This window comes from Rhineura floridana, chromosome 5, assembly GCF_030035675.1.
Source record: "Rhineura floridana isolate rRhiFlo1 chromosome 5, rRhiFlo1.hap2, whole genome shotgun sequence".
NCBI lineage: Eukaryota > Metazoa > Chordata > Lepidosauria > Squamata > Rhineuridae > Rhineura > Rhineura floridana.
Window position 1 is genome coordinate 158,476,260 of NC_084484.1, and position 26,269 is coordinate 158,502,528.

General features: G+C 43.2%; 1 protein-coding gene across 3 annotated transcripts in view; it reads right to left on the minus strand.

The window, feature by feature from the left end:
- PARP4 (poly(ADP-ribose) polymerase family member 4) overlaps nucleotides 1–26,269 on the minus strand; it is a 118,376-nt gene that overhangs the window by 14,708 nt on the left and 77,399 nt on the right. For 2 of the 3 annotated variants that reach the window (XM_061628610.1, XM_061628609.1), the window contains 10 exons: nucleotides 25,954–26,053; nucleotides 24,678–24,848; nucleotides 23,244–23,324; nucleotides 21,252–21,332; nucleotides 18,896–18,991; nucleotides 17,296–17,421; nucleotides 14,320–14,571; nucleotides 3,147–3,392; nucleotides 1,007–1,522; nucleotides 424–516 (listed from right to left, as the gene is read on the minus strand). In XM_061628610.1, the coding sequence (XP_061484594.1) occupies nucleotides 424–516; nucleotides 1,007–1,522; nucleotides 3,147–3,392; nucleotides 14,320–14,571; nucleotides 17,296–17,421; nucleotides 18,896–18,991; nucleotides 21,252–21,332; nucleotides 23,244–23,324; nucleotides 24,678–24,848; nucleotides 25,954–26,053 (1,762 nt within the window). The remainder of the gene's footprint in view (nucleotides 1–423; nucleotides 517–1,006; nucleotides 1,523–3,146; nucleotides 3,393–14,319; nucleotides 14,572–17,295; nucleotides 17,422–18,895; nucleotides 18,992–21,251; nucleotides 21,333–23,243; nucleotides 23,325–24,677; nucleotides 24,849–25,953; nucleotides 26,054–26,269) is intronic. The other variant, XM_061628611.1, reaches the window with a different exon arrangement.

A 26,269-nucleotide genomic window follows, 5' to 3' on the forward strand; every position in this document is an offset into this window, starting at 1 on the left:
AATAGCCACTTAGACTGTTTTATTCTGGTTGAGCTTTCTGTTTACTGCGGGGTTTTACAATGAATTTGTTTGTATTATTCAAAGTTATGTTTTATTTTTGTTTTATACCTAATTTCCTTGTTGCCTGGAGAACTATGTATTATTACGCAAATAATATATAAATAAAATATTACTTTGTTTAGGCATTTCTATATCACCCAATAAGCTCTCAACCTATTTTGTCCTCTCCCGGCAGTTCACAAATTAAAATGGATAAAATACAAATATAATCATAAAGCTAAAACAATCAACTTTAGTTGTCAAAACTTCCCTCCCTTACGGTAACAGACAAGCTCAGTTTCTGCAGAATAATGGTGAGTGAAATTTGTCTGTTTTTCTTTTCTTGCAAAGAAAAAAAAGGGGGGGGGGAGAAAGACAGCATACCTGATTCTGGAGATTAAAGAGCTGAGGCCAGGGTACAATCCTTAGTGGCTTCTGTGCAGTGAACATTGCACACTTTTTTTTTTTTGTCTTCGTCTTAAGAATTTTTAAAGAAAGAGATGGACAAAAAAAATAGAGTGAAAAGTATTGTTAAGAGATGTGAGGACCCCACATCCTAGCCCAGCATTTCTAAAAGCCCCACAACCCAAGTGGCCTCTTAAAATTGCTCGTTTGGGGTCACAGAGGAGTCCTTCTGTTGGCCATTGCTCCAATTCCCACAATTCATGAGGCTCAGTCTGGTCTTCATTAAATCATAGAATTGTAGAGTTGAAAGGGGCCTATAAGGCCATCAAGTCCAACCCCCTGCTCAATGCAATCCCATTTCTCAAATAACAACGTAATCATAGGGCTAGTGTGGGGAACTTGTGACTCTCCAAGCTACAACGCCCATCATCCCTGACCAAATATTATGCTGGCTGGGAATGATGGGAGTTGGAGAGTAATGACAGCTGAAGTGTCACAAGTTCCCCATCCCTGTATGAAGGCATGGAGGCAACAGAATTCTGAATATCTATATAGAATTTACCTCCATTAAATTTTTCGCAGAATATATAGCTGCATTAAAGGGTCTAGGATAGGGATGATCCATCCTGTGTGAAGCTTCATTGGTTTCCTTTGGGTGTTTGTCATCACTCATTCTTGGCTCTCCCCAAAGAGGATTTACCAATGTCTGTGCAGCTCCCAGCCCTGGAAATAACAGTTGAGGGAATTGTTGTTGAAGTGAACCCCTTAGTTTTACATCATGTGCAACACTTGTAGGTGGAAGTGGATCTTTCTGTTGACGCATACTGAATTTCCTCAAGCTACAGGGTTGGGGGATTGCTTGCGAATCCAAACAGAGAGCAGAACCAGACAAGCCAATTGCACTTGAAAGTTTCTCGGGAAATGAATACGGTATGTCTCCCGACACAGGAGGAGGAGGAGTTCTCTGAAGCTCACTGAAGGAAGACGCACTCTGTCTTTTCACAGTTCCATATACTCCAGAACCAAAGGCAAAGGATCTATGTTCAAGCTCAGGTCCAACAATGGAAGCAGGAGGAATCTATGGAACAAAATTATTCTTTTAGACTCAAATTGGGTTCACACACATTCTGTTTTTCCTACATTGCCACAAGCAACCTTGGAAAATTTGGTTTTGAAACCCCCTTACAGAGAACTCTTGAATGCCTCCCACTGAACTGTACAATTGCTCAAAAAGGTCCCCCGAATTTCTGCCTTAAGATCTTCCTCAGAAGAATGTTGGAAAGGCACACTGTTGTAAGACTGTTGTCTAATGGGCTTGCTTTAAAGCCCAGATGCTGGTGAACTCCAACTCCCCCCCCCCCACCATTCACCATGGTTAATGGCTAGGGGTGATGGGGCTGGCAGCCCAGCAACATCTGTAGGGCCACAGGTGAGCCACCCCTGCCTTAAAGTATTGCCTGATCACAACCTGTTTTTTGACAGAAGCATGTTAATATTCCTTAGTGGTTCAGCATGGTCAGTGGATGCTTCTTCCTGGAAGCTAATTGTGAGAAAATAAGTCTCTTGCTCTCCCTGGAATGTTTGGAACAGGAAAGCAATTATCACTTGGAGAAGGTGGCATATCCAACAAAGGGAAAGGGGCACATGTGTGTAACAGAATAAAATGAAGCAGTATTTGGAAGACAGAGGGCTCATCTACCTGGTGGTTTAGTGTGGGTTTGGTGCTACTCGCATCCCCTTTTAATTTGCATGGTTCACATGACGTTACTGGCAAACAAAAGCTATCATGCAGTTTTCCCCCTGTAAATCCGTACTAACCCAATCCTCTGATAATACAAAAAGTGAAGGAAAAAATGTCTTCACTCCATATCTCTAGTGTTTGCTTTTGCTCCGATGCTTTTAGGTGGGTGTGTCAATCGTTCCCCTCTCCACACCCACTCCCTCCTCCTCCCTTCGTTCATTTTATTTCCTGTAGACTGAAAGGTAACTTCTGGGTGCTCTCCCCCATTCTGCTAACCTTTTTATGTTGCTGTAAACGGTGCCTTATTTTTCTTTCTCCCCTAACTTATGCGCAAAAGCATAACATTGCACAGACAAAGATTTGTATTTCAGCTGTACTGTACCAGTGAAAATACAAATAATCACACTAATGGGTGTTTTTTTAAAAATAAAACTTACTGGTAGAACAACCTGAGCATGCTTGGTTGCCAAGTAACCAGAGGAGTAGAAATGTTAAATATGAGGGCATGGTCATTGGGAAACTGCGTGATTGATCCTTCTCCTCAGTGTGAATGGGAAACCGTGTCTGCAGCTGCATTGAGCCCTTACCGTGGACAGTGCAAATAGAAAACGGAGGTAAAAACAGCATCTTTAGTACAAAGTAATGCTCCCATGTGGCTAAGTCCAGACACACACAGATTTAGATGTGATCTGAAGGCCCTTTGTGGTATCTCTGTCTGAGGACTGGACTTGAAGGAGTGCATCTGCTGCATGGCAGCAGCACACATGCTGCTTGCCTCCACTCATGCCCTACTTCTGTATTTGTAAACAAACTAAATATTACAAAAGCAGTGTAAGTTTCCGGTGCTCTCTCCTTCAAAAAGGACATCCATACCAAGTAGCACTGGTCCTGGAACTTCTGGCTACTCAAGGAAGCAAAGTCTACTCTGCATATACGCAGGCTAGGAGGCTTTGGGGATTACCTGCAAATCAAAGGTGAAACCAGTACCAGACTTGAAACCTGCTGGTAATGAATGTTTCTGTTGGAACAACTGTGTGGAAAAGAGTGGTGTATCATCAAGACATTGCCCGTGAAGAGCAGGTGGTGACCAGATGGTGGTCTGTGGCTGTATAGCGTGGGAATATCTCAGTTTTTTTTTCAATTTCTTTTTAGCACAGATCTCATCTGATGCTTCAAGCTCGGTTTCAGCGACGGAAACCTCAGACATCTGTGGAATAAAATTTATTCTATTAGTTTCATGAATGGGTTCACACACATTCTGTTTTTCACAAGTTTGGAAATTCTGGTTAGGAACATCCCTCACAAATCCATGTCTAAGTTTAAGGTTTGCTTCTAACTGAGGGCCTCTCCAGACTGGTGTTTTATTGCAGGTGTATTTGCCCCATGTTCTTGACACAATAATAGTGCATTAGAGGTAGATTTATTCTGCTTTGCTAGTTCTGTGATGCTTCCCCAGTGCTACTGAAAGGGCCCTGAGTTGCTCTATTGGTGAAAACAATCCCCAGAATTTCTGTCCTATAACCCCTAAGCATACTCCAAGCCATAATTTGCAGGAAGTGAGAAATCTCCATAGAGAGCTTATTGTGGAAATTCATATAAATTAGAGGCAACAAACATTTGACACCAATTTTACCTTTAAAGAAAAATCTGAAAATGTTATGCTAGATCTGAAGTCAGCCTAAACTGGACCTGTTTCAGGTAATGTTCCAACTATTTATACTCTTCTGGGACCAGGCCCTGAAGTTTTTTATTATTTAATGCTAGTGCTACACTGAAGAGAAAGGTACTAATTAGTTATATGATAACTTTAAAGAGTGGGAATGAGTTCCAAGTAAACAAAGATTTGTGAGACTGCTATCTGATGGGCTTGCCTTAAAGCAGGCATGGCTAATCAGTGGCCAACCAGAGATTATTTGACTCCAACTCCCATCACCCCTTCTCAGCATGATTAATTGTCAGGGATGATAGGACTTGCAATCCAGCAACATCTGGAGTTAGGGATGGAGGAGAAATTTGATTCAGTTCACATTTAAAGGCAAACTTTACCAAATTTGCACTTTCTGAAACAATGTAAACTAAAATATAGCCATTCTTTCAAATTCACACTTCTCTGAATTTTGCAATGCAATTATCCAACCAAGAAATGCATACAAAAATGCACATATTAGGGTACAGTGTGCACATATATGTATATATTAGTGAAAATAGCATACAAATATGCATTATAAAATTGCTGGAAAAACTGTGTACACCTCAAAACTACAAACAAAAATGTGTTTATTATGAGAAATTCACACTAAAATGCTGAAGAATTTTCATGAGGATTTTTTTTAAGAAGTCATAAATTGCTAAAGAAATGTGAAGAACTGGATTTAATATTGGAAAAATAAAAAAAAGAATCTAAAGATTTGTCCATCCCTAAACTGGAGGTGAGCCATGTGATGTTCCTATATATTAGTGTATATATGGTAAGTGCTGGTTGTTTAGAGTATACATGGTAAGTAGTGAAAGAGGAGGGGGAGTGAATGGGCAATAGAATGCTTGATGATTGGCTGAATGTTTAAAATGGCTGACAGTATAAATGAAAGGATGACAGGTAAATCTGGGTGAATGTGAGGTGGTGAATTGTGGAATCTGGGGGGAGAAGAGAAAGAGTGGATTGCTTGGTGGGGTTTAGAGAGTTGTTTGACAGGAGAGAGTGGAGAAGGAGGGAGGTGGAGTTCGGATTAGTATTGAGTAAAACCATATGCTTATGTGCCTTAAGAAGAAATCTTGTTAATCTTGTTAGCTTTGTTATCTGTAATAAATACTTAATTTGGTTTACCAAAGGCCTGATCCTTGGCTGGGGTTTCACAGACCAGAAGGGAGGGTAAGATAATGACCAAGGCTGAAGGGGAACTGTAACAAATGGTGGCAGCGGTGAAGAGAATAACAATACCAGTATTCAGAGTCTCTGGGAATACTAGTATTGGGACGTTACTGGTGGTTGCCTAGCAGGGGGATCTGTTGAGATCTGTGCTAGAGCGGGGAGAGAAATCATAAGAGAGAGCGGTCCGGACTGGTGGAGTCCCTGGTGGTGCCTAGAGACAGGCAGTAACCACGAGCAGGTAGGAACCTGACAGGGAGAGCCAGGGAAGGACGCATCACAAGCCATCCCTGTCTTAAACTATTGCCTGATCACAACCTGGGTTTTGAAAGAAGCATGTTAATATTTCTTAGTGGTTCAGCATGTATATATGTGTGCGTGTGTGTATACACAAACATATATACACACAGAGAGAGAGAGAGAGAGAGTAAAACAGTTATCTGTAATCTGAAGGCACTCTGTGGTATCTTTCTATGGGGTCTGGATGCGGAGTGTATCTGCATGGCAGAAGCAGACAAGCTAGTTGCCTCCACGTATGCCCTACTTCTATATTTGTAAACAAACCAAATATGACAAAAGCGCTGAAATTTTCCATATGAGTCCGGTCCTCACAGCGGGTATTAGCTCCACCTGTCGTGCGAAGGCAAAAATGTCTTTGAAGTCAAGACTAGGGGCGTCATGCCCCTCCCACTCTCCAGTTCATTCTTGCCTTCGTACGAACAAGTTCTATATTTGCAGATAGCGTAGCTTAGCTAAGTTTCTTGTGTTTACTTGTGTGTTGTCTGACAGTGTGTGGAGGTTGTTATATGTAATTCCATTCTCTCCCTCCCCTCTGTCTTGTCTTTAATTCGATTGTGTTTCTTGGAGAATTGTTGGGGGGGATCTTCCCTTTCCCGTTCCCTTTTTTCTCTGTTTCTTTTGAGTCTCTCAGTTCAGCAGAGACCGCGGCTGCGGTTCTTTAGCTTTTCAGGCGGGAGCTTGCGGCTGCAGCTCCCGATTTGCCCCGTTGTTTGACTCACATAGGAGCCGGCTCTCGCTGCCTCCTTCCTTCCCCCTCCAGGAGCTTGCGGCTGAGGCGACTCTCGTTGTTCGGCGCCGCCTCTGACTCCGTCTCCCGACCCCTTAATTTTGCCGCTGCTGCGGCTGATATCGGCTGCCTCCTAGCCACTTGAGTTTTTTTTCCCCTTTTTATTTTCGGCCGTTTCTCCTCCTCAGATCTGTTCCCGGCCTTGGTAATTTACCGCGGCAGCGTTTGCAGCCGGCGGCTCCGGCTGATCTCTATTACCGCCTCAGCGCTTAGTCCTTTACTCCCTGAGGCTTAGAGACTTAGAGCGGTGTTGTTTAAATCGGCTTAGAGCGGTGTTGTTTAAATCGGGTCTGTGGCTACAGCCCGTTACTGAGGCAGCGCCCGACATTTTTATAGTCTGCTGGGTTGCTCAGTGCCTTTGCCCCCCCCTTCGTAATTCGCCATTTTGACCGTTATTTTCACCCGCTCCTCTGTCGGACGCCATCTTTTTTCTCCTTTTTCCTGCCTTTTTTGTTCAGCTATCCCATACTAATCAAAGGGGACTTAGCTGGCAAGGGTCTCTGGTACGTCTGTGTTAGATATAGGGTTCCTTACCTCTACTTGGACTCCTCTATCACACGACTATTGCTGCTGCTGCCTCTGACAAATAGCTGACAGCTAGCTCCTGTACTTCTGTGGCTGATTCATTATCGCTGTGACTGAGCTCTAGTCCTTGGAAACTCGTGCACTGAGACTGTGATATTGCGCACAAGCTGTACCTAGCCTGAATTTTATACTGTACATCCTGCCCCCTCTGTGGTCGTGTACCAAGCCTGAGCCTGAAGTGTATACTGTACATCCTGCCCCCTCTGTGGCTGTGTACTCAGTCTGAACTATATACTGTACATTCTGCCCCCTCTGTGGCCGTGTACCAAGCCTGAAATCCAGCCTACATTATACTTTTTTTTTTTTTTCAATAATTTTTATTCAGATTTTCATAAAACATACAAGACAAAATCATAAAACATTCAAAAACAAAAAACAAAATCAAAAATAGTTAAACAAAAAGAAAAAAAGAAAAGAAAAAAAAAACAAAAATAAAAAATAAAGAGTAAAATATTGACTTCCCATTTGTCAAAGATCAAATCAGTTATAAGTCTATAATATATAGCAATCCTGTCTCTTAAGTCATATTATAAAATCACTTTCCTCCAGTAGTTATCTTACTTAATCATCAAATCTCATAAACATTACTTTATTCTTTCCACAAAAAGTCAAAGAGAGGTTTCAATTCTTTAAGAAATATATCTATCAATTTTTTTTTTCCAGATAAGCATATCGATTAATCCATCTCATTACTAATTATGATAATCTTATTGTCATAACCATAGTCAAAATAAACATTTCAATTAATCCATCACATCAGAATCTGTTAGGTTCAGTAATTTCAGTAGCCATTATTCTATTATCTCTATTAGTTCCATTTTCCATCTTCCATCTTCAGTAGTCTTGTTAAGTCCAGTAATTTCAATATCCAATCTTCCATTATCAGTATTCCATAATAATCTTGCTGTCAAAGCCATAGTCATATAGTAAGAGTCTGATGGGAATTACCTCTATCCCAAATATTTTCTTGCCATCCATTCTGAATAAGTTGCTGAAATACTGCTGTAAAATCATATCTCTGTTCTTTTTTTCAAAATACACTGGGTCATCTCTTAAAAGTTTTTCCATTGTCACATGGCTGCAGTTAATTCCATAGATTTTCTCTATATTGGGCTCCATCACATCATTCCAGTCCAGAAGATAATCCATGCCATTGATAACTTTATCTCTAGAATCTTCATTAATTTCTTCAGAGATAACATTGAGTTCCAAACAATAGATTTTATTTCTAAAGTCCATAGACTCCAAATCTTGTTCCTGTTCCACGTTTGTTCCAATCTCCGGGATCTCCTCTCTCACAGGGACCCCTATTCCAGTCTCCAGGGTCTCCTCTCTCACAGGGACCCCTGTTCCAATCTCCGGGGTCTCCTCTCTCACAGGGACCCCTTCCAGGGTCACCTCTCTCACAGGGACCCTTATATCTTTAATCTCCTGCTTCATTTTACTCAATTCAATTTTCGTTATCTCAATCTCATCCATTATTCTCTGAAACATAGTTATTTCCAGATTCTCAGCCACTTTCTTAATTGCCATTTTAAAAGGAAAATATAGGAAAACCACTTCTTATTTCAGCAACAATTGGGTTAATACTCCAAACTTGGTGACATCACAGTATAAACAGAGCAGACAGCCTTATCTCTCCAATAGTTAAGTAAACAAAATGCAGTTCCCAGGATCGAAACAATTAATGGCAATCGTCAAGAAACAGATTCGTCAAAATAAAATAGACCAAAAAGAGAGTAGTCTCAAAACAGTATAATATTTTTCAAAATAAAAATCTGGAATAGAAATCCCTCTTCTGTGTGTATCTTTAGAATGCAAATCCAGGACAGCTTTTTGCAACAAAAACAGAGATAAGCTATTAATTAGTGCGTAGCAGAGAGAAGTTACGGCTCCCCAGTGAGATGTCAAAAACCGATCAATCTGGCAAATCTCTTTTAAACAGCAACAATTTAAGTCAAGTAAAAGAAAAATATAGAAAGAAGGGTGCTTGCCTGTTAGTGCGTTCTCTCTTAGAAGATAAGATGAACGTTCGCTTTAACAGATAGAGCTTGCTGTTGAAAATCCGTCCCACCTTCGTCGGCTGGACCTCGTCCCATAAATTAATGAGATCTGGTCGTCCCAACAAAAATAGGCTTTGAGGTTAATCTCTTCGTTTCTCCCTACCCGGGAGAAGTTTAATCAGTCAAAAAAAAAAAGAAAAAACTGACTGATATATCTGAATAAGCTTCTTTTGAGGCAGGAGCCCGTCTCAAAAGCAGGCACAGGCTAAGTCACCCTTCCCGGAACTCAGCCTACATTATACTAATGCTGTTACCACAGTGCATCCTGCCCCCTCTGTGGCCATGCACTTAGCCATCTGCCAGTGTATCCTACCCCCTCTGTGGTCGTACACTGTGCCAGTTCGGGTCTCTACATCCTGCCCCCGCTGTGGCCGTGTACTGCACCCAAAGTGAATATAAGATGGCAGAACAGCCAGGCATGGCAGACCAGCCAAGCATGTCTCAAACAGTCAAGCCACAATCTTCCAAGGCAAATAAGGCTAAGCATGCTAAAGCACTGGCTAAGACCAAACATCTTTCCAGCCATAGCAAACCAAAGCGTCCACGTTATGCTTCTGTGCCGACTCCCACCACAGCAGCTCAGGCACACATAAGAGATATATTTCATTCACCCGCTGCTTCTTCTGACGAGGAGGACTTCGCTGGCTTTCCTTCTCAGCCTTCGCTCAACCAGCACCCCTCCATGTTGCCGCCCAGGGCTTATCCCCCGGCTCAACCCACAGAGCCAGCCAGTCAGGCACAAACATTGGCTTCAACGGGACTGCAGCTGTCCCATGATTTCCTTTCCCAACTTCAAGGCATGCTATCATTTTTCACCCAAATGCAGTCACCACCACAAGTCCCTGCTATACCTCAATGTGCTATGGACCAACATGCGTGTCATGAAGCACACCCTTCCTGTTCCCCAAATCCCTTTGACGTAGCCAGAGGCAGATGCATTGACGAAGCTTCGTATGGGGAGGAGTCACCCTTCACTGACCATGTTGAAGGAGATGACTGGAGCGATTATTCAGATCATGAGGAGGATACATCGTATCGCCTGTTTAATGCCTCAGACTTTCAGCCCCTGGCACGCAGGGTAGTTAACACCCTTGGTCTCCAAGCTGCGCCTTCAACATCTACCACTCCAGCTATCAAAGGGGCCAGGGTCCTCAAATCCCCTGCACCTACTGAGCACTACATCCCGGTGCTGGACCCCATTGCCAAACTGGCCTCTGAAGAATGGTCTCATCCATTCCAGACTCACCGCTTCAAGAACGTGGCTGACAAGTTTTACTCCCTAGCTCCGGACTTTGCCACCAAGCTAGCCGTCCCGGGCATAGACGAACCGATCACTAGCCTAGTTTCTCGATCTCTCTTGCCCAGGGAAGGAGAATCCCAACTAAAGGACGCTACTGAATGTCGATTAGACTTTGCCCTCCGTAAAAATCAGGAGGCCACTGCTTTCTCCATGCGTGCCGCCGCATCAGCCTCCATCTTCTCCAGAGCAGCTATGATGTGGCTAGATTATCTTCTAGAGGACACTAACCCGGATCCTGTCTCCCTCAGAAGGTCACTGATAAAGTTGCGTAAGACAGCGGCGTTTGTGGCTGATGCCACTTTGGATGCCACTCAACTGGGGGCACGAGCCATGACAGCTCAGATAGTTGCTCGACGGACCCTCTGGCTTCGCCACTGGCAAGCTGACTCCGCGGCCAGAATGAATCTGTCTAGGGCTCCTTACTCTACTCTTCGGCGAGGAAGCTCTAAAGGCAGTGCTGGTTGATCCCAAAGACTCCCACAAACCGGTTTTGGCCACTGTCAAGAACATTGAACACAGGCCTTTCAGGCGATTCCATCCCTTCCGCACTAACCAGCCCTTTCGAGGAACGCGGCCAGGAGGACGAGGCCGCGACTTCAGATCATATGACCCCAATGCCTTCAGGGGATCCTGGAACCGGTGTTTCCAGGGCAGAGGTCAGTACCAAGGGCGCAGGGGTACCTCATCGTCCTCATATAGGGGAGGGCCTCACCAACGCAAACAGTATTAACACACACCCTGTTGGTGGCAGATTACTTAATTTTGGAGACCAGTGGCTGCGCCTCACTACGGTCTCTTGGATCAGGGAGCTTTTCCATTATGGCTATGCAATAGAGTTTTGGGCGACCCCACCAGACAGATTCCATCCGTCCCCTTATCCAAGGGCACCAGCCAGGCACAGCATCATGCAGACAGCTATACACCACCTCTTGGACATAGCGGCAATAGAGCCAGTCCCCACAACTGAGAGGTCGGAAGGGGTGTACTCCCTCCTATTTGCTGTGCCTAAACGAGATTTATCATGGAGGGTGGTATTGGACCTCAAGTTCGTCAACCGTTTTGTAACATATCGCAGGTTCAAAATGGAATCACTCCACTCCATTACAGAGAGTCTGCATGAAGGAGACTTCCTGGCTTCTATTGATCTTAAGGAAGCGTATCTCCATGTGCCCATTTGCATAGCCCACAGAAAGTTTCTTCGGTTTGCCTTTGGCCACCAGCACTTTCAATATAGAGCGATGCCGTTCGGCCTCTCCTCTGCTCCAAGAGTATTTACCAAAGTGCTACTCATCCTAGTGGCTCACCTCCGGATTCAAGGGGTTCATCTCTACCCATATTTGGATGATCTGTTAATACGGGCAAAATCGGAAGAGCTGGCTCATAATCATTTAACGATTACCCTCAATGTCTTGCAGGCCCACGGCTGGCTTGTCAACTTCAACAAAAGCCATCTCCAACCAACCCAATGTCTGCTACATCTAGGGGCAATGTTGGACACCCTGCAGGCAATGGTATTCCTGGCTCCAGATCACATCACTGCCATCACAAACATTGCAAGGTCCCTGATGCAACAAACATCCGCAGACGTCATGCTTCTAGCCAGGGCGCTCTGAATGTTCATCTCTACCATCCATATTGTGCCATGGACTCGAGCCCACACTCGTCACCTTCAGTGGACTTTGCTGCCCTTTCAACAGGACATCGCCAACTCCAACCATCGCAAAGTTCACTTGAGCCCCTCACTTTGCCTCTCCTTCCGCTGGTGGATGAGGCCCCAACACCTTTCCAAGGGCACGCCGTTCAGAGAACCCCGCAGAACTGTTGTAACCACAGATGCCAGCCTCATCGGCTGGGGAGCCCACTGCAACTCCCAGTACGTTCAGGGGGTTTGGTCCACCGCAGAGCAGACTCAAAGCATCAATTGGCTGGAGCTAAAGGTGGTACACTTAGCTCTACTTCATTTTCAGTCTCTGTTCCCTTTGGACCATGTTCTCATTCGAACAGACAACACGTGTGTAAAATCACATTTGAACAGACGGGGGCACCAGGTCTCGTCCTCTGCAGGACTTAGCCTCCCTCATCTTTGTCTGGGCAGAACAACATCTACAATCCCTGAAAGCAGAACATCTCAGAGGGATTTGGAATGTGACAGCAGACTGGCTCAGCAGACAACAGGTTTTTCCGGGAGAATGGAAACTTCATCCAGCCATTTTCCATCGCCTTCAGTGCCGGTTCGGCGCATTCTCAATCGACCTGTTTGCGTCCAGTCGCAATTGCCAGCTTCCCAGGTACTTTGCCCGATACCTGGACACAACAGCAGAAGCAGTGGATGCACTATCAACACCGTGGCCAGAAGGTCTTTTGTAAGCCTTCCCTCCAATACCAATGTTAGCCAAAACCTTGAGGAAGGCGCGAAGCGAGAGGGCACAGCTGGTCCTGATAGCACCATTTTGGCCACGCCGACCGTGGTTCTCGGACCTTCTTGCAGTGTCAGTAATGGATCCTTGGACAATCCCAGTCAGGCCAGACCTTCTATCACAGGGTCCAGTATGGCACCAGGACCCCACTTGGCTCAACTTAACAGCGTGGTGTTTGAACGGGGACATTTGAGGTCAGCTGGCCTGTCTGACGCTGTTATTGATATTATCTTGGCCTCGAGAAAACCATGTACCACTCGGATTTATCAACATACTTGGATGGCTTTCTCCAAGTGGTGCCAGTCCCACCACCACAACCCATCCCAGGCCACCATGCAACAGGTACTACAATATCTCCATAACGGCTTCATGATGGGACTTAGACCCAACACTTTACGTCGACATGCCTCGACTCTGTCGTCGATTCTATCAGTTTCTTCTTCTGGTGCGACTATTTCCTCACATCCGTTCATCAAACGCTGAGGGGAGTCGCCCTACGATCTCCGGCTGTGGTCCATCGGTTTCCCTCATGGAGTTTGCCGAAGGTTTTGCAGGCTTTGCAACGCCCGCCGTTTGAACCCATCAGGACTGTGCCTCTACATATGCTGTCCTTCAAGGTCTTGTTCCTGATTGCAATCACATCTGCCAGACGAGTTTCGGAGTTGGGCGCATTGTCTTCTGCTCGCCATCTCTGTGTCTTCCATAAGGACTCTTGTTGTACTGAAGACTGATCCTTCCTTCCGTCCCAAGGTTGATTCAGTTTTCCATTGCAACCAGGACATTGTTTTGCCTTCCTTTTGCCCGAATCCTAACCATCCTCTCGAGAAGTCTTGGCATTCGTTGGATGTCCGGAGGGCTCTCAAGACCTACCTGTCCAGGACTCAGGAAATCAGAAGAACCGATTCTTTGTTTGTATCCTTTAATCCAAGGTCTATGGGGCAAAAAGTAGCTAACTCCACTTTATCCCGGTGGTTGCGGGCTTGTATTGCTTTAGCTTACGAATCCCTTAAGCTTCCAGTGCCAGCTAGCATAACAGCTCATTCAACTAGATCAGCGGCTACTACGGCTGCTTTTGCTACCAACGCTCCTGTTGCTGATATTTGTAGGGCTGCAGTCTGGTCTACCCCACACTCGTTTATAAGGCATTATAAAATTGATCGCTATGCCTCTGCTGACGCCTCTTTTGGCAGACGAGTGTTGCAACAGGTTCTTAATGAGGATTAACATGTGGGTGGTCCCTCCCTATATGGGCTGCTTTGGTACATCCCGCTGTGAGGACCGGACTCATATGGAAAATGGACCATTGGTCTCACCTGAAGGGTGATTTTCATATGAGTACGGTCCTCACGACCCTCCCAGTTGGAGGATGTATAGATATTTTACTAAGCTGTTATATATTACTGTTACGCTATTGTATTTAAAGTTACTAGTGAAGTCAAGACTTCTAGTTCTGTTATATCGCTATGTTAGAGTCAGGTTATTATGCATGTTATTTTCCTGCTGGCAGGCCTGTTGGCCCTGTTCTTGTATTTTTAGATATTTCTCTATAGACTCGCTGCAAATGAACTGGAGAGTGGGAGGGGCATGACGCCCCTAGTCTTGACTTCAAAGACATTCTTGCCTTCGCACGATAGGTGGAGCTAATACCCGCTGTGAGGACCGTACTCATATGAAAATCACCCTTCAGGTGAGACCAATGGTCCATTCTCCAGTGCTGTCTTCTTCAAAAGGGCACCCATACCAAGCAACACTGCCCCAGAACTTCTCGCTACTTGAAGCTTCTCGTATGCCCAGGCTAGAAGGCTTTGGGTATTACCAGCAAATCAACACTGGGATGAGGACCAGACATGTCAGCTGCCGGTGATGAAAGTTTCTCGTAAGCCGGCAAAATGGAAGAGCATGCAAGACGTGACACTGAAGAAAGATACGGTGGCACCGGTAAGACAGCTGACTGCATATCATGTGACTGCGTATCACTGGGGAATCTAATCTTCCTTTTAAAAAATACTGGAACAGGACTCTCATCTGCTGCTTCAAGCTCAGTACCAGCAAGGGCAAGCGTAGACATCTGTGGAGTAAAAATTATTCTGTTAGACTCACAACTGGGTAAACATGCATTCTGTTTTTCTGTATTATCATTTACAAGCTTGAAAATGCTGTTTGGTAACATACTTTACAAACTACATCATTTAAGTTTGCCTGCAACTGAGTTGCACAGCTGGTCAAAACAGTCCTCAGAATTTCTGTTTTATAACCTCAAAACCTACCCCAAACTGTAATTTGCAGGAAAGGTGAGAAACCTCCATATCTGTATTTCCAGAATAAATCCTCTAAATTAAGAAGCAACAAACATTCAGCGTCCTTTTTACTTAAAAAATATTTCTTTTTGTTCAGAAAGACAGGAGCTGCCTCAATTTCCTAAGAAGCCTATGTTCCAAATAGTCATGCATGCAGCTCATGATTAATTGAAACTTGTGTATTTTTATGTAACCTCCTTAGAGGTTTTTTATGATTAAGCGGCATATAAACTGTTAAATAAATAAAATACAGTGACACAGAATTAACTGAAAAGTTTCATCCTGAAAAAAATACTTTTCTACAATGGTCAATTTTGCTGACTCGTTGAGGCCTTTGGTTGTATTATCCTAGTATTTTAACATATCAAGCAATAGAATATTAATCCTGTTCTACCTTCCACAGTATATACCGGAGTAGGGAACCTTTGCCCTCCAGATGTTGCTAAACTACAACTCTCATCAGCCCTGGCTATTTCCCACTCTGAGGGCTGATGAGAGTTGCAGTTCAGTAGCATCTGGAAGGCTAACGTTTTTCCACCCCAGTATATACCATGTTTCCCCCTGATTTCTCAAAGGCCATTACAGTCTGCTTTGTATTGCCAATTTCAATTCCATCATCTCAACCTTCAAAAAAGATTTCACACTGCAGTATATTTTGCATCCCCTTCCCCTCCTTTGAAAACATCTGTAGGTGATGAAGTGTTAGAATTTGAAATGGAGAAGAATGTCTTTACCCAATCAACATAGTGCCCCCCATGTTTTGGACTGCAACTCCCATCATCCTTGACCATTGGTCATGGTGGATGGGGTTGATGGGAACTGTAGTCCAAAATATCTGGAGGGCACCATGCTGGTATCACAGCTTTCAGTGTTCAAGGAGAATATCATTTTACAAACAGTCATGAACAAACAAAGCCAGAACAGGCAAATTAAATGCAAGACTTCAGTCTGATAAGTGTACGAGAGGGAAATGTACCTCCTATCAAAGTGTATTTCTTGTTTTCGTCTAATAAACACAAGGTTGTATCCAACTACACTTACAGCTACTAAAACGGATTTTGAAACAAGGAAAGGTTGCATTTGGTGCTTTTTATTTTAGGGGGGAAATGACTATGAAGATGTATGATAAAAAAATTATAGATGGTATAGAGAAAGTGGATAGAAGGAAGTTGCCGCCCTTGGCTCCTGCTGGGAGGAAGGGCGGGATATAAATCAAATAACAAATAAATAAATAAGCTCTCTGTTTCTTAATAATACTAGGGTTCATCTAATGAAGCAGATTGGAAGGAGATTCAGGAGAGACAAAAGCAACACGTAATTAATATATGGAATTCACTGCCACAATGATATGGTGATGGTCACTAACTTAGATTGCTTTAAAAAGAGGATTAGACATTTGGGACTTTTCTTCAAAGAAGGTTATGCAGGATAAGGCTGTCCAAGGCTACTAGTCATGATAATTATATGCAAGATCCAGTGAATTGCAGGTGAACAATGGCTGAAGAGAGGTGCTGTCTTCATGGCTTCCTTGTGGGCTTCCAAGAGGCATCCTCTTTTGGGAGGAAGGGCATGATATAAATTCAATTCTTCTTCTTCATCATCATCATCAGCTGCTTGGCCACTGTTGGAAAAAGAAAGCTGGACTACATGAAGCCGTGTCAAACTCTTATAGCTGATGTGAGTTGTAGTCCAAAACATCTGGAGGGCACCAGGTTGGCAAAGACTGGCATAAGGTTTTGTGGACAACAGTCTATTTCATCACAATCTCAGGCCCAGTGCCAGCAGGCGGCCAGGTCGGGCACTGGCCTGAGGGGCCCCTCTGGCTGGGAGAGTAGAGCTCCCACTCCGCGATCCACAGCAGTGTCGGGTTGCGGGGCGCAGTGATCTGATGCTGCCATAGATTGTGGAGCAGGAGCACCACCCTCCCAGGAAACACCATACCATGCAGGTAGTACCAGCTTAAATAAGGCTGCCTGCCTCACCTACCTCCCATGTCGATGTGTTAGCATGCTGTACAAACATGCCTACCATAAACCAAGTTGGTGGTGGGAGCGTCCCTAAATGGTTGACGCTCCCACCACCATCTTGGATGGTAGATGTGCATGAGCTAGCAAGTTGATTCAGTGATGTGGCGATGTGGGAGGCAGGTGGGTGGATTGGCCTATTTAAGCCCATGCTGCCTGCATCAGGAGGGGGTATTAGGGAGCATGGTGATGTGGGCCCGGGACAGTCTGGTGCCTAACGGCCCAGTCATGCCTGGTGCTGGCCCAGCATGAGATGCATGAAGTGTAGTCCAAATGACAGAAACTTGTATCAAGTAGAAGTGGTATGCTACTACAGTTTAACAGCCAGGCATATATTTACAAATATTATTTTGTATTATTAATATAAGGTATATATTATTTTGGAAAGCAAGCAACTGCCATACACCATAATCACATAATATCGGAGGGGAGCCAGGGGAAGAAGAGAACCAATAAGTCTGGGATACATACTTTTCTAGGAAAAGTTGCTGCATGTGTTTTCGGCTGATAATGCATGTAGGGTAAGATGTCCACATCCTCCTTGGCTACAAGTTCCAAAATATTCAGAGTATCAGCAGTCTGTTCTTCATTTGTATCCTGAGCAAAAAAAGTGAACAAAAAGTGCCACAGAAATATGTACTGCTTAGTATTAAAAACCCAAGGAACTAAATTGTATCAGATACAAAAATGGGCACTAGAATTAATCTGAAGGAAAATAAATCCTAAGAAACCATGCCTCCCCCCACCCAGGAAAGAGTAGAAGCTTTAAGCCAGGAATGGGGAACCTGTGGCACTCCAAATGTTGCTGCACTACAACTCCCATATTCTCTGGCTATTGGGCATGCTAGCTGGAGCTGATGGGAGCTGCAGTCTAACAACATCTGGAGGTCTCAGATTAGCCACCCCTGCTTTAAGCAGATTCAGCCTATTATCTGCTGTACAAAATGAATATGTCTGCTTGCCTCTGAGAAGCCCTCTCACACAGTATTTTCCCAGTTTGCATTGGTTCATGTGTAATTCACAGTGGGGCTCCTTTCAGGTGAAGGAATGAGCATGCCTCCACACCTCACAGATGATACAACATGTGAGTTTGGAGATTCACACTCAGAGGGAGGCAGAAATTATGTGAGCTATCCCTCTGTGCAATGGCATTCACTAGCCAGTTCATTATGTCACATCATCTGGCCCACTCCTCCATCATAACTGATGGGAAAGATGCATCCAAAGAGCTCTGTTTATACTCTTTATTAATTATTATTATTATTAATTCATGAAAGTTGAACCACACAGTAAGTCTCAATTTTGTGATGTGTCAAAGCAGTAAACAGTTATGCCACTTCAAATTATCAGTCCATGGTGGAGTCATCATCTCAGTTACCAAGTAAAACTGGTTGCATTCCCCACTTGTTCTCCAAAAGGCAGGCGATTCAGAAATACAGTGCATTCCTACAGCCATTCTGAGGGAACCGATACTGGGAGGGGAGGGGGGGGAGGAGTGAGCAGAGAGACAGAATAGCAAACGGAACAGAGGTATTTTTTTCTCTTTTTTAAAAAGGAACGAAGGTAAGAAATGTATGAAATAGCGTCTCACTACTCAAAGGAGAGAAACAGTATTTAGGCTAGAAATGAAGGTTTTCAAGAACTCTGAGGAGGGATGGAAGAGGAGAGATGGACTGATCCTAGGGAAGAGAAAGGGGCGGAGCATCCTGAGTGAGAGGGTGAAAGCATGCATAGATCACATGATCCTGGCAGTACTGCGATCCAACCCATCTTTGGATGCCTCCTCACACACTGGTCAGAGAAAAATCGCTTCCCATGAGGTAAGCACATTTTTGCTGGTTCTCTGAGGGATATCAAATCCAGAAGAAGGTTTTTGGATTGTAAAATAAGGCCGCCATGGACAATGTCATTTGTTTCTTCTGCACAACACCTAGTATACTTTGGTGTTTGAAATTAATATAAGCAGCCATTAATATTAGGTCAATAAAAGCACCAATAAAATATGGAGTGTTTGTCCAAACACTGACACAGTTCATGTGTACAGAATGGGTTAGCGCACACACACACATACCCTTTTCTCAATTGCCACAAAACTGGTAAACTGGGTCACAATGGAGTTCTCCAGGCTGAGCTTAATGATCAGGGACTTCAACAGCTGCTTTTTCATCTAAATAGTTAAGACACATGCAGATTTCAAGACAATACACAGAGTTCCAGTTAAATCAGATAAAGTAAGATTATGGCTGAAAACAGTGAAGCACTTCTCCAAATGGTGAAGACTGGCAAAACAGCTCTCTCTCTCAGAAAGGCCAGTCATTTTGATTGCTGCAAAGAACAGCTGACTTCACATTCAAGGACCTCTATCTCCCCTGCAAAAGAAAAGAAAAAAAAAGGGGGGGGGGAGAAATTCCTTCCCTTCCTAAAGTCTAGCGGAAAACAAAGTCACATTCTGAAGTTAACAGCTGCTGTGTTCAATGCATGTTTAGTCCTGATGGACGGAGGGAAACATACAGCTAAAAAATACAACAGCAACAGCTTAAAACAAGACAAAGCCTCCAGCATCCCTGAAACTCCATGAGTGCTCACAAATCAGGGACTGTCCCAGCAGTGACACCCCCACATGCCACTAGGGATGGGGGAGAATGTTTGCTAAATCGGATTTATTACCAGATTTTAACATAAACTGACAATCCACATTTTTTTCCAGACTGGCATTCATTTCTTGCCGCGGATCATCTGCATGTTGTTGTTTTTTTAAATCCGCTCCAAATTTTACTTTATTGTCTTCATAATCAGCTTTCCTCTAAGACAGTCTTAAGTCTGTCTAGGTGATAACAATCGCCATTAACAAAGTACTGCACAACAACAAGATTAGCAGCACTGCAGCTAGCCTGAGGCAAGAGACAGAATTAATGGGTGATTAGCTGCCTAACTGATATTTAATAGGAAAAAAATCAATGGAACAAATGCTGATAGCATAAGCATTTTCATCAGCATTTTGTTAGCAATTACGTTATTTTTTCACTGGGGAAAAAATGTGAATCGTCAATCGCAAAAACAATCGGGAACAAAAAAAAGCCAGACTATCAGAATTCAAACAGATAGGAACCAGCTACTGAATCCCATCCCTACATGTCACCCACACATGGAGGAAGCCAATGAACCCACAGTCACACATGCCCCTGCATCACCACCAAATACAACATGCAAGGCAATGCCAGAGTGGCCCCCACTCCAACAGCCCTGTGGACAACCAGTGACAACCCTGCTACTGCCAGTTCCCAGAAAGGGATTCGATTCTGCTTATGCTCGTCACCAACCACAGTTTTGGAGCAAAACATACACTTTTCTTCACCCACATAGCTCTTTGGGTACGATACCTGCAGAGAAGACACGCTGCTCTTCTGGGACAAGGATTCAAGACTGAGCCCAGGGAAGGAAAACACTCTTTTGCCAAGTTGCAGGGCCAAGGGAGGCAACAAGGGCAACCGCAGACACACATCAGCAATGTCCAATGGCTCACTCCATAAAACACAGGCTTGGGAAGCAGGAGGTGGGAGATGCCCCTCTACAGGGAAGGAGTCAACATACCCCCCCACTCATTTATTGCATCCTCAGGGGAAAAAACAGCAGTCTTATCGAGATCAAGGGAAGCTCATCGAACCTACACTGCAAAGATGGCAGCTGTTTTTTAATCACTCAGCAACAACAGCAAAGAAGCCATCAGACACATCATGGGGCATTTGTTTTCCTCTTACCTCTAGCCCCCAGACTCAGTCGTAGACACTAGCGGTGCACATACCATACATTTAAAGTACTTCCCCCCCCCGACTCCTGGGAATTGTAATTTGTTAAGGGTGGTGGGGACTGCAGTTCTGTGTGGGGAAACTACAATTCCTCAGATATATTTTTTTGTGGGGGGGATGTGCTTTAAATGTATGGTGTTCATGCATGATTCTGTTGCTCTCTGGCATGTATAATTTAAAAACAAAAAGGGAATCTTTGGTGTGGTCTTTTGGGGGAACTGGGTCAGAGTCCTGGAGAATCTGATCTGCTGAGGACAGCAAGAAGAACAGCAGCTGGAATACTATTCCTGATATTATTATACTGAATATATAATTTTAGTATTTTATATTGTTGTTATTTTATATTGTATGACACTTAAATATTAAATTTATCTAATTCTCTTTAGAATAGGTATTTTCTTAATGTGCAAAGTTATGCAGGTTTAATCAATTACAGTGCAATTCTATACATGTTTCTTCAGAAGTAAGCCACGCTGAGTTCAACAGGTCAGGATGTATAGGACTGCAGCCCTAACCTTGAACAATTCATCAAAGAACTTCTCTAAGTGGGCAACAGCACTAATTAAAATGGCTAGCCAATAAACGTTCATGTTTTTATTTTATTTTTTTCTGGCAACGTACCTCATGTTCAGTTTCATCCTCATCAAGAATCCCTTGCTCATAATCTCGAATGAAGGCTCTAGCTGCAAGTTTGTGGAGCATCTATATATTGGGGTGGTTATGTGGGGGAAGAGAGGAGCATAATTAGTAATAATATAACATGTATTTTAAAAACTCAATATTGTTTACTGAATCTTACAATTTAAACAGCATGTAGCCTGCAATCCTGTACCCATTTTCCAGGTGGTAAGCACCAATGATCTCCAAAGGGACTTACAAGTAGACATCTATAGGATTGCTATAAAACATAGCTGTGGGGAGTCCCAATCAGGATCAAGACTGTGATGCATGGTGAGGTTTAACCTTGTCCCCCTGTGCTATGGTCCTGACAAAAATTGCCCATGAATGTAAATGGCAGTTTTTCTCCCAGAGCAAATAGCAGCTTTGGGGGCAAGGAGGGTGCAATTACTGTATGCCTGTGAAACATGGACCATCTATAAACACCATTCCCAACTTCTTGAAAGATTCCACCAACACTGCCTCTGGAAAATTCTGCAAATTACTTGGGAAGATAGGCAGACTAATGTTAGCGTATTGGAAGAAGCAGACTACCAATGTTGAAACAATGATCCTCCAACATCAACTTTGCTGGACCGGCCATGTTGTTCGAATGCCTGAGCACCGTCTTCCAAAGTAGCTACTTTACTCCCAACTTAAGGATGGAAAACGGAACATAGGTGGACAGCAAAAGAGGTTTAAAGATGTTCTTAAAGCGAATCTAAAAAAATGTAACATGAGCATCGAGAACTTGGAAGCTTTGGCCCATGAGCGTCCCAACTGGAGGTCGGTCATTATCAAAGGTGCTATGGACTTTGAAGAAGCACGAGTACAGAGCGAAAGGGACAAATGAGATAAGCAGAAGGCACGTCAAGCAAATCCTCATTGTGACCATCTTCCATCTGGAAACCTATGTCCTCACTGTGGGAGGCTGTGTGGATCCAGAATTGGCCTCCACAGTCCCTTACAGACCCACTGTTAAGACCTTACCCTGGAAGACAATCTTACTCAGCCACGAGTGATTGCCAATGAAATGAATGAATTCCTCCCACAATGAAGGGGGGAAAGGTTAATCCCATCTCTGCACAATCTTGATTGAACACACACATACACTATTTCTGCAATTTGCAATAATCACATTTTTTACCTAAGGGCTCTAATTTCAGAAAGGTGGCCTTTATCACATACTAGCAAAATACACATAACTTTGAGAGGCTAGGAGGAGGAAGACAGCAGGGAAAAGGAGTCGCCATGCCAGGCTACTATTTTTATGCTTCTCTTTTTCTACAGCAGGGATGGGGAACCTCTGGCCCTCCAGATGTTGTTGAGAGCCTGATCAGTCCCTCTGAAATGGCCAATGGTTAGGGATGATGCGAGTTGTAGTTCAACCTCACTAGGAGGGCCACAAGTTCCCCATCCCTGTTCTGCAGAGTTCCTGTGAGCTGTGATCATTTCTGCCACTGGACCAATGCAGGAGCACTGGCATACCTGTTCCTGCAGAAGGGGGTAACTATGTCTCTGCATGCGCATTCCCTTCCTCATTTCTTGGCCATGTCTGACTTTCCCCAACCTCCACTATCCCATCCCACAACATTGGAGGTGTCAGGGAGAAAGGTAGAAGGGTCACAGAGTCATGCCTGCCCTAGGAACCGAGAAGGTGTGCAGTGTGTTTTCTATACACACATGCACACAGAGAATTATATGAGAATCAATCAGCAGATGATGCAATGTTCACATGTGATGCACACCAGTGCTCAGACATCTGCAGCATAATCCTAACCATATGGTGAGCTTCCATTCCAGTATCTCACTCTTCAAGAAAGATGTGTTTACCACTGCAGCCTAAACAGAAGAACACCCACATCAAGAGGGTGCCCTATTTTTTGAGTGCCAGATACAGATAATGTGAAAAGCAGTAGGTAATTGTGTGGCATGGACAGCAATAGTCTAGCTCACAGTTCCTGTTGTCTTCTGCAGTTCAGTTGTGGACACCATTGTCTGCAGTTCTTTGTCATCTATTAGTGCGTTTAAAGTGGCCTGAAAGAAAGAACAAGAAGAAATATTCCTTTTATTTTCATTAAATATATCTAGATTTATATTTTCCCCACTTCTGTTGATAATACAACAGTACACAGTACATTTCATTTAAACACAGTAGCATAAATACAATGTCTAGCATGTTTGTCTGATATCTCATGAAATGAATTACTTTTTGTCTGTCTTGAGGACGGTCTGATCCTTTATATCCCTGCCTAATCACTGAGATCTCTGCGGGAGTCTGATTTGGTGGTTCTTCCTGGCTCAAATGCACAGCTCAAAAGCCATGCATTCAGTACTGTGGGGCCAAGCCTGTGGAACTCCCTACCAACTGAGATTAGACAGGCACCCTCCTTGCTGAGCTTCAAGGCTCATGTCAAAGACTTTCTTATTCCAGTAGGCATTTTAAAGTAGTGTTCAAGCTTCTGCTTGGTTTTATTATGATTTCTGTATTATTTTCTGTACGGTTCAGTTTTATGAACACTGCTTAGAAATGCTAGTGATTAAATGGTATATAAATGCCATAAATAAATAAATAAAGCTCCAGTAATAAAGTTAAATTTTAGTGTTTCGACAATGGTCTTACCGGGGGCAGGGGGAGTCCTTTATAGGTGATAATGTATTAACTGCATCAACATGTGATGGATGACCTTTGAGGTCCCTTTCTAACTCTAGAGTTCTACTTTAAAACATGGTAAACCAGCTCAGTTACATTTATTTATTTATTTATTTATTGCATTTATATACCGCCCCACAGCCGGAGCTCTCTGGGCAGTTTACAACAATTAAAAACATTAAGAACAAATATACAAATTAAAAAAAAATTCTTTTAAAAAGCCATTTAAAAACACATGCTAAAATGCCTGGGAGAAGAGGATATGTAGCAGACATACTGAAACATTGTTGCAATTTTTTCTAATGGACATTTGAATACTACTATTGTCACTGATGCAGGCATAGTAGCCCCCTTTTCCGTTAAATTAATTGGGGCCTCTCCTGTTCATGGTGAGCGGGCATCTGCTCCAAAGTCCTGCCTTATGGCACCACTGGATTTGTTCAATTACTACTGCTTCAGTATCATTTTGTCTGATCCACATTCTTAGCCAATTCATTTTCCCTTCAGCAGAAAGGGTCACTAGTTGGCAAAATTCAGGCATCACATCAACTGATTTGCTAAGGAAGCTTAACTATGGCTTGACATGATGTCTACATTGACAAATCATGGTTTGTAGTTGGTCAGCAATGAAGAATAAAAAGAATGAAGGAAAAATAATATGTAATATTATGTAGTATCTTGCCTTATATGAGGTCATGAGATTAGGGAGATGACAAGCTTCTTTGATTGCTTATTACCTGAGTACAATGTGAGATAAATCCATAGATTAGAAGACGATCTTGACTGAAGAGAGACTGTATCTGAGCAGGAGCATACATTAGCTCGGGCGCATCTGTATCAAACTGTTGCCATTTAATGGAAATGGCATTGCATCCCGGAGAAAACATTCTAGTTGTCTGACTCTTTATCTATATGTAGAGATGGAAACAGAAAATTATTATTTGTTCCTCAGCACTTCACATAGGGCATATCAGAATTATACAACTATGTAGAAGTTCTTTTTTGTAGGATACTTCATTAGGCAGTTGTTACTACTGTCCTTTTCCTTAAATTGATTATTTGAAGCATAGAACAGTGTTTTCCAAACCCCGGGATGTCAATAAAGCACAACATAAGGGAGCCAACCACTTTAAGATGGGCAGCCCCAAAGAGCACAAAGAAAAACAGAGATTTCAGATGCTTCCATTTTTTTTCTCAACGTCAGTTAAGGTGACAGTATTGCATTCTGGAAGCCTGCCCAGAAGGTTGTTCAAAGGCTTCGTTCACATGTGATACTTTGATACTCCTATGCACATTCCAGTGGGAATAAAAACTCTATGGAACCCAGTGGGACTTAACTTTCAAATAAATATGTATTGAATCAAGCTATCTGAACACACTCTTGGCTCCAATTATGGGTGGTTGTTTTTGTTTTAAAAAAGGGGAGAACAGGTCATGTAGCAAAAACGTGGATTAGCCATTTCTAAAATTCAAATTGTGGCCCAAATAGTAGATGCGGACCATCATATACCCACATATCTGGAAGGAAGATGTCATTAAACTCAGTGGAACTTACTTCCAAGTAGACATGAATAGGACTGCACTGTAAGAGACAGCGTCACTGGAATGCACTGGCAGACACATCACATCCTATTTCTTTGAGGGCTTGCAGACTAAATAATCTTTTCTAGTACAAGTTCTTCTCTCACAATAAACAGTAGTGAGCAGGGTATTTTTAAGTGGTTCACAAAATAAATGTTGTAATGCCTATAAATACCCATTGATGCACTGATATAACACAAGCAAAGGAACATCAACATCTCATCTGTGCATAAAATGCCTTCAATGACATTATCTCTCTTTACCGTAAAAGGAGCAGGTGCCCTCATTTCAACACGTGCTATCATTATCACAGTAATTAAGAAACAAAAATGAAAGCCCTGCAAATGTTTCCACAGAGGAAGATTACAGTATCAATCTTACAAAAACAGCTGACTTCTCTATGACCACAGAAGAATATTCAAATGTACTTGCCTTTCTCTCCCAATTATACTTTGATTTTACATCAAAATATTCAAAGGCTCCAGCTCCGTACTGGGATAAAGATCTCAACATGTGACGATTTGCTGTGGGGCTAATATAAAATGCAAAGCTTTAAGTAAATGACCAGTTTAAATGAGACTTATAATTTTAAAAAATTGCAAGAGAAAATCAACCTGGGCAGACTACATTGATAATTTTGCTTAGCATATACTTGTGTTGGACCACATATCTTAACTAGCAAAGCTTAGTCCTGCTTCTACTTGTAGTGGAATCTGGGCAAAGCCAACCAAGACATTTGGGAGGGTCC